Source organism: Vitis vinifera, chromosome 7 (genome assembly GCF_030704535.1).
Source record: "Vitis vinifera cultivar Pinot Noir 40024 chromosome 7, ASM3070453v1".
NCBI classification, from domain to species: Eukaryota; Viridiplantae; Streptophyta; class Magnoliopsida; order Vitales; family Vitaceae; genus Vitis; species Vitis vinifera.
In genome coordinates this window covers 17,376,514-17,385,948 of record NC_081811.1, presented here as the reverse complement: position 1 = coordinate 17,385,948, position 9,435 = coordinate 17,376,514, and the positions used below count along the sequence as shown (strand labels likewise).

The 9,435-nt window shown below is 34.2% G+C and overlaps 1 protein-coding gene across 1 annotated transcript; it reads right to left on the bottom strand.

Annotated features, from left to right (window-relative positions):
* Positions 1 to 5,549: 5,549 nt before the first annotated feature.
* Positions 5,550 to 9,133, bottom strand: LOC100251774 (pentatricopeptide repeat-containing protein At1g71420). Its single transcript, XM_059738087.1, has 2 exons — positions 8,253 to 9,133; positions 5,550 to 8,158 (listed from the first exon to the last, which is right to left on the bottom strand). The coding sequence occupies exon 2, from the start codon at positions 7,947 to 7,949 to the stop codon at positions 7,149 to 7,151; it is 801 nt and encodes a 266-aa protein (XP_059594070.1). The 5' UTR covers positions 7,950 to 8,158; positions 8,253 to 9,133; the 3' UTR covers positions 5,550 to 7,148.
* Positions 9,134 to 9,435: the final 302 nt, after the last annotated feature.

Below are 9,435 nucleotides of genomic sequence, written 5' to 3'. Positions count from 1 at the left end.
GGTAGATTTTGACCCAGATAACCGGCTGAGGTCTTCATCATCACTAAAGGAAACTGCACTTCCAGTTTCTGCAGTACCTTTACTTGTGATATTCTACAAAAAATTGAAAAAAAAAAAAAAATTGGAAAGCAGAGAGTGGATAAATATTGAACAATAATGACAGGTAAAAAAGGGGGAAAAATCCAGACATGGAGATCACTTGTTCTGCTAAGAAAACTAGAAGAATAAGCATTACCTCCAATGACTGAGCACCTGACATGAACTGTGGGGTTTCCTTGGAGTGCACTGACCTTTCCTTGACCCGCTCCTGCAATAGTTATATTTAGTTACCATCAAATTATATATTTCCTATATAGGCAAGGTATGCAGGCAGCGGGTTCACACCAAGTCTCAGTGAGATGCCAAATGCTACTTCTGCAAAGCAATGTCCTAAAGGGGAAGGAAGAGTACATGTAGAGAGATTCCTTCTTTTTCTCAAGAAGTCTTAATCCTAACTACTCAAAAGGCAAGTAATATAATTAACTTTTAGATTTAAAATCACTGCTTATATACTTAGTAATGCCCACAGAAAGGGAAAGAAACCACCTAGGAGACAATTAGACAACACTAGGAAATATTGAACCCTTACAATAATTAAAAATCATCTACAATATACTTACAATTGTTATATTCAAACAAATTCAATACCATATAGATGTGGTACAACTAAAAACCAACCTAAACTATCTGTGATATTGTCACAGAAATTTGAAGACATAATATGGAGTACTCACATGTGTCTCTTCCAGATTATATTGAACACAAGAATAGAAAGACATTTTGTCATCTTTGTTGACAAAATTGTGCAATGCAAGATCCACATCATTAACTGGAAGGATCTTCATTTTTTGCATCAATGAATATCATTCTCAGGGACCCAGAAGTGAAAGAAAGAAAAGACTAAATAACTATACTGCTTCCATTATCACACCCAAATTTCACTTATCCAAGTCCTATTTGATCCAGTAATTGGTAAAAAATAGAAACTTCACTCTAGTACAGGACAAGTAGAACCAAGCCCATAGAACTGCAGTCCATGCCTGAAACCTAGATGTAGTCTACAAAATTCCACATTGTCTCTCCTCTGTTGCCATTAAAAACTAATTCATGGTTTCCCCCGATTTCAATTATATTTTTTGGTAAAATATCAATGGTTTATCAGGGTTCCACCAGAATGAAAATTACCAACTGAAGTGACATTTAAAAGTTAAGAAAAGGAAAGAACAGATGAAACATGACGATTGAGTACCAGATTGTTCTCAGCAACTAAGGCTTCTATATTTTGTTGATTCAGTTCTTCTGGGCGAAGCCGCTCAAAATAATCAATTTTGGCTGCAGTCCAGGAAAGAAACCACAGTCATTCCATTTCCATTTAAGGAGTGAAACCAAACATCAATAAAAAGGAAAAATAAAAGGAAAAAAAAAATAGATTCTGTCTGAAATGCACTTGTATCAAAGAACAAGATAGATAATGTATGAAAACCAAATTTTTGATTAAGAACAGAAGCACACCATCCCTAGGAAAGACAAAACCACCATCAATAGACCTCATATCATACACAGAGATACATAGCCCCAAATTCACAATAATCTTCGTCACAAGACTTTCTGTCCCTTAAATGCTTTGAAATCTCAATAACAAATTAAAAACGCAAAGATAATGCTCAATCTCCAGACCTTGTCTAAGAAGAGACTTTCAAACTCTCCTTTGACGGCTTCATTGAGGGGAAGGTCCAGAAGATGAGGCCGCAATTGCAGTGTGTGCTCAATCAAGCTAAGGAAGAACATCTAAACCTAGAAAACGTAAATTTCAAACTGAAAATCAGTGACAGAGGCAGATTATTGTTGACCAACATAGGAGGCCATTTTCTTGGCATTTTCCATTGTGCATTGTATTTTGGGGCTTGCAGAGAATTATTGTTTGTTTGAATCACAAATTTATTTTGAATATAAATATAAATAAGATTATACCTTATTTAGTTTCTTGGTGCGAAGTTGAAGATACTAATACCTAATAGGACAGATTGAAAAAATAAATAAGTGCATATGTCATCGAATAAAACACTGAAGTGAGATTAAAAAAAAAATAGTAATTTTAAAAAATATGTTTTTTAAATATGACAATTCAAAAAAAATATTTTTAAATGTAGGATAGTTTGGAATAATCTAATTAAAAATTGTATTTTAAAAAGATAAGTTTAGATGAATTTTAAAGTTATTTTTTGAAAAGCAAACTTCAATATTTAACCTAAAGTTGTCTTTTTAAAAAACAACTTCCAATTGATGTCTTAAAAAATGTTGTAGATTTGGAAATAGTTTCGAATCTATCAGATTTTAATACATATTTTAAAAAATGGTATTTTTTTTTTTCCAAAATCCAATGGACAATCAGTATTCTACCATTGTTGTGAGGAAGATGCATGACAATGTTTGAGTTTTTTCTTTATTAAAAAAAAGTGAGAGTTGGGTTGACTTTTTGTCATCTTGGAAAATTCTAAGAAGGAACGATACTTTCTTGATTGACATATGTGGCATATTTCTTGCCTTTTTCCCTTGTACATTGTTTTACAGGGCTATGTGAGATTATTGGTTATTTTGAGTTATGTCCTAGATGAGTTTTATCTTTAATAATTAGAAATTTTTTCATGGTATTATAATTTTCTTGTGGATGTTATACAAATTTTTACTCATATTATATCATAAATTGTTTTGAAAATAAATAGAAATAAAATTACAATTTTCTTAGTTTCTTATGTGGTAAAATGAAGACACTAATACCATAATTCTTATAACACAAGTGTTTCCAAGAGTTAAATAAAACTATTACTTATTCTATAGAATAAATATTTAAAACTCATGAGAAGGACCATTAGCATCTTAAAGTCAACAAGTCAACACATTAGAGATCATTCCATCTTTTTTGTGTTTTCATAGTTGGCATATTGTCCTTTGATATCAATTCCTTTTCATTTGTGGTTGGTTTTAGTACCAATAAATCGACACTCATTTTTCTTTTAGGAGTCAAGGTCTTTCCATGATTGTTCTCTACTTTTTGCTTTTCATTTTCTCATTTTCCCACTCAATAACAATGTCTTTGATGAAAAGTTGATTGGGTTTCTAAGAAACCTTCTCATATATATATTCTTAAAATTCAAAACAAAATATAGGAAGTAATTTCTTATTGATGTTTACCATTTACATAGTCCCTCTTTTTATTGTCAAATTATTCAAAAACTAAGGTCACAAGAGAAAATTTATATAAATAGGTTCTTAAAAAATTATATAAAACAATTATTAATGAAAAAAATTCTTTTCCTTTTCTAAAATACTTATTTTTTAATACCGAGATCAAAACTAAAAGAGCATCTAGACATGCCTCCTTTACTAATATTAGGAAATTCAAAATCTCTCTCCTTGATATATTGAGGCCTCTAGAAAATTGTGCAAGAACATTTAGCTAACTACTTGGTGAAGGATTTATATGATTAGTAATTCAAGGAGTGGAAAAAAATGAGTACCACAACTTAAATTCAAGGTAATAGGTAGAATGTAACTAATAAACTTATATATTATATTATACCCAATAAAAGGTATAGAAAACTTTAATCTTGACACAAGAAGAAACATGAAATTTTCACAAAATTTTCAAGAAATTTAGGTCAAAGGGATAAGGAAACATGGAATTTTTATAAATTTTTCATGAAATTTCATTCAAAAAATGGTAATGCTAAGAAATTTACAAAGTTTAAATCCTCAAATGTACCTTTACATTGAAGGACTCATATTGGTGGACAATATTATCCTTCTTAATTATTTCTTTTTTACTTTTATATTTTCATCAATTCTATGTGACTAGGTAGAGGATCTCACAAAGTTTGTTGAAAGAAGATAAAGACTTTTTTAGTCTTCTCAGGTCACCCATAGGGTCCAAGCAACAATGCATACAATAATTGGCGAAAGTGGAAGATTCAAAAGAGTTTTATAGAGAGAGAAATCATACTCTTTTTATATTTATATAATATGGAGAGAGAAATCAAGCTTTACTTAGTAGTAATATTTTTTTTTTATCTCTTACAAAAAAATCAAGGATATCCTACAAAACTACAATATAGTTTTACATTTTTTTTATTACTTTTAATCATGTAGAGTTATATGCACAAATAGTCAAGAATGACAATTAGCTATATTTTTAAAAAAAATTTAAAAGAAATTATATTACTATTTATTGCAAGCTACTTTATAAAGATTGATATTAGTGGATGAGGAATAAACTAGTCATCCTATCATCTTCAAAATTGTATCTTAGATAATTAAAGTAGTGCCACAAATTATTAAATGAAAACGTTTTTTATTTTTTTATTTTTTTGTGAAATAAAATAAGGAAAGCATTTCTATTTCAATTTCTTCTAATCCTATGAAATGGTTAGTATATGTGGTTCATCACTTTAGATAACATGTATTTAAAGTGAATATATATATTTTTAAAGAAAAAGATAAGTCTTACTCTCCCCTTATCTTTTTATCTAGTCAATATGATTAAACTTCATTTTTTTTTTTAATTGCAAGTCTTACTCAAACCATGCTCCTCAGCATACTCAAAGCATGACATGATTAAGGACTTTAAGATATACATATATCATGATTTTTTACTTGTGAAATGAAAGAGTTAATTTAACAAAAGTTTTGGTTTAGCAAAATGAATAGCCACAATTTGATAATTAATTTTGATTGCTCATTCATTCTTCCGTGACTCTTATTATCTCTATCTAAGATTAATTTTGATTGTTCGTTCTTTACATGAATTCTACCACTTATAAGGTGATTTGAAAAAGAATGGGAAATAGAACAATTAAGAAAAGAAGTTTTAAGTTTTAGCTCAAGGATTAGGATTTCATTAAATCACTTAGCCATAGAAACAAAGAAGAGAAAAAAGGTGACTTACCAAATGCTTGACATAAATATCTGGTCATCATCAACTATTCCCTTACTTGACGTTAGTATCTTGCACAACATATCCAGTCAACAAAATTCCAAAGAAGATCCAATTACATGGGCATATGCTTCTTGAGACCATTATCATTAATATCCATACCATTGGAGGAGGGTTGAGCTTGATACCTTCTGTGTGGTCACAGATTATGTCAACATGAATATTGGTAATTCCAACAGCTGATCTATGGTCACCCTTATTCCCTTTTTCTGGTGCCTTATCCACTTTGGCATTCCAGTATTTCCAGGAATAACAATATTAATTCTTGGTCCGAAAGAGAAAAGTTCAAGTATTTCTTTTAAATTGCTAACCCAGCACTCCAGATCCTACAGATATTTGAGTACCATGTAGGTCTCATGTCTGTATAAAAATGTCCACGGCCCATAAATATCGTACCTGAATTTCTGACTTGAAGCATTTGAACGGAGAAAAGCCGAGTAGATATGATGGACTTAACAAACCTAGTATACTCAATGGAAGCTATGAAATTGAGAGAATGGTCTTGCAGTGACACTAGTCAAGGATTCTCAGCTTATGAAATTGATTAATCCCAAACGGTATGTTACTAAATGGGTTTCCCCTAAGCCATTATATTTGCAGTGATGGCAGGTTTTACAATGACTCAAGACTCAAAAATTCAAGCTCCTTCAAATGTTCATTTGATGATGGCAGCTCCTTTACAAAACCAGTGGGTAGTTTTGTTGATGGATCCCACACTTGATGGTATCCAACAGGAACATATGTGCCTTAGCAACTGAGCAATGATGCCATTTGGATCAGTTGTTTCCCACAATTCAAGCATTTGATTACCATCTTCAGCAGTCTTTCTCCTGCTAGCTTATCCCACAGGATGAACATTCAAATATCTGATCAAGCATAGAGTCTCATATGAACTTTTTTCTCATCAATAACTTCTTTTAGATTTCAACTCTTCAATCTGTCTCATTGCAGCCTCTAGTTTGGTGTTGATGTCTAAGTTTTCCTGATTTCCATTTCAACCATTGCCTTCTCAATAACTTTAATTCTAGTTTGCAATACCTGCAAGTCTGAATATCCATCTGACACCATGACAATTTGATCTTCACTCAAATCTCAACCCCTTTCAGCACACAGTTGACTCACCGATTTATCATCCTTTTCTTCCAGTGTCTGCTTTCTAAAACTTAGTGAGTGAAAGGGTATCTTTTTCCAAAGCCGATACAGAATCTCTTAGAGAGATGATGATCGGATATTTGCAGCCAACTGAGTTTTTGGTCCTCCATTGTCACCTTCCGATGTGTTAATTATTTCTTCCAGTAGTTCAATCCCTGTACCTATAACTGAGATCCAATTACCAACAGCATTCAGAGGGGCTACACTGATAGCACTATTGTTGGGCTTTGTCATGCTTGAGTGAGCAAAATCCTCTATTTCAAAGGACACAGAGAGCAGGGACCAGAAGTTTAGGAATGGTGAAGAGTATAGGGAAAGCCATGCACGAGAAGCCATTCCAGGAGGCTAAGGGAGAAAGCCCAATGCATCAAGCAGGAAATCTGTTGCTCAGTTAGAACTGCATTAAGATAGACAACCCATGTGGAAGTAATTTTTGCAACCCAGTGGACAGATTCACTAGAAAGAGTGGCTTGGTGGATAAGGTAGTGAGAGGCCTAACCTAGAGGCCATTCTCAATGCTCTCAGGTGGACCCAATGGGTTGCTACCATAAAGAAAATTCTTAGAAAGTTAATATTAACTGCCAATCATTTCAAAGCAATGGACGGATTAATCTTGATGATCTCCAATATGTTATGTAATAGTGGTTTGTCACCAATAATCATTGCAAGAGCACACCTTCGCTTTAAAATGGTGAAAACGGTTTGAATATCTTACAACAATCTCCATGTCAACAAGTTCTGATGCCAACTTCATAAAGTTATGACAATCTACACAAATTCAGATATTCTTCATAATCTTTATAATGTTCCCACTACAACACATGCTATCTACATTCATCAAAGCGAAAACCAAAGCCAGCTTCTCACTAAGGTAATACAGTTGCTCCTCTTTCTGCTCATCTACTATTTCATGCAAGGCCAAACTTATTTGAGGCACGTAACCCAAATCCTTCAATCCCCTAACTAGCTATTCATGCCTGGCGCATATGGCCTCTCTTTCTGGATGTTGTTGGCCTCTAGAGACAAACTCATGTAACAGATTTACAACCTCAATCCAACTCAAACCTGGTTCCTTTCTTACTGTCTTCCCTTCCATCTCCCTGCTTATTAATCTTGCTTCATTAAAATGACCATCTGTACAAAATATGTTTGACATCAATATGTATCCTAATGAATTATTGGGATCCAACTCCTTTACTTTCACTGCAGCTAACTTGGCCAACTTGGTTTCACCATGTTTCCTACAACCACCAAGCAAAGCACTCCAGACCACTGGATCAGGCTCCATTAGCATTTTAACTATAAGCTCCTTTACCTCAGAAATTCGACCAGCTCGACCTAGAATATCAACCATGCATGTGTAATGATCAGGTTGAGGAGCAATACCATGATTGTTAGACATTGTCTCAAATATTTTAGTTCCTTCTTCCACCATTCCAGCATAACTACAAGCTAAGAGGAGGACAACAAAGGTGGTGCCATCAGGTTGGGCATCCATTCGTGAAAAGAGCTGCAATACCTCCTTACCTTGCCCATGCATAGCATATGCCTTCAACATTGAATTCCAATAAACTATATCATGGGATCCCATTTTGTCAAAAGCTTGCTTTGACAATGCAATGGAGCCGCACCTAGCACAGGCATGAATCAAGGCATTTGCAAGCACAGTGTCCTCCTCAAATCCAACTTTTAGAACATGTGACTGGACAGTCAATGCATGCCGCTCAGTTGCAAGACCAGCATAAGTTTTTAAGACAATGGAGAACATATGATGATCTGGAGCCAAACACTGTCGAAGGAACTGTCGAAAGAGGAGGAGGCCTTCTTCTGGGCCCCGTTCTGCAAACACTGCTATAATAGCAGTCCAAGAAACAACATCTTGATGGCCATCCAATTCCAAGAAGATCCTACAACAATCACTGACCTCTCCTCCTAGCCTAGAATAAGCTTTGACCAAGGCAGTGGCCACTTCAATTTCTGAGATAAACCCAATTTTTATAGTAAGACACTGCAATTAAAATCAACATTCAAAACCATCACCCATTCCACACAAGCAAGAAAAAATGCTGACCAGTGTGGCATAATTCCACCAAAGTGCATCTGTGAGAATAACTCAAGTGCTCGATTTTCACATCCACAGACTTGAAACCCTGCAATCATAAAATTCCAAGAAACCAAATTGCGAAACCCCATTGCCTCATACACACTCCAAGCCTTATACACACTCCTGCAATACATCATAATAAGAGCATTCCCCACACAAACACAAGAATAAAAAGAAGTCTTCAATGCAAGCGCGTTAACTGCCGTCTATAATCGTCGTCCCCACCACAAGCGCTAATCACTCTGCCAAACACAAACTCCATTGGCCGGTGCCAAATTAACATGTCCTAAAGACCCTAAAACACCCATCAGGTCGACCATGCTGGGCATACCCATAAACGAGAGCAGTCCAGGAAACAATATTCCTCTCCAGCATTTCATCAAACAATTGGTGGGCAAAGTCCAATGACCCACATTTAACATACACGTTAACAACATGATTAGTCATGAAGTGGTTGAAATCAGATTTAGGGTTGTGTAAAAGCATGTGGCGTGGAGAGCTTGGCCTTGGGGGAGAGAACTGCGGCGGGCGCACGCGTGGAAGAATGCGGCGTATGTGTGATGGGAATGGACGAGTGGAGGTGGGGGAGTGATGGAGTAAAGAGCTTGAGAGCTTCTTGGAGGTGGCCTCGAGAGCAGAGAAGGCGAATGTGGTGGAGAAGATTAATGGCTTTAGAATTCAGGGAAACGCCGGCCATGCTGAAGCCTAGGAAGAAACCAGAAAAAACATCCCCGAATAACCCAAACAGCACCTAATGAATCACAAATTCACAGTACATACAGAGCCAATGAGTTGGGAATTTGAACAAGCCAAATAAATACAACTTTATTTGAAATAAAGGGAAGAAATATTTGTTGCAAGATCTCCACAGGCTTTTAAATAAGAAGTATTGTAAAAATGTCTTAATACTTTTTTTTTTCTTTTTTTCTTTTTTAATTTAAGTCCTTTAAAACTTAAATCAATTTTTAGTAAGATAATTTTATTTTAATTAAAATATAATTTTTGTTTATTTAATGTCAGTAGAAAATTCAACTTTTTCTACTTTTTTCTCTTTTCAATCTTTAATTTGCTACAATTTTTTCAATCCAATTTACCACACAAAATAAATTAAATTTATTTTTTAAAAATTTTGGATAGCTTTTTGTTGAAT

Excerpts from the sequence above, each read along its gene's own strand:
- LOC100251774 (XM_059738087.1), bottom strand. The coding sequence starts at position 7,949 with ATGTTCTCCATTGTCTTAAAAACTTATGCTGGTCTTGCAACTGAGCGG.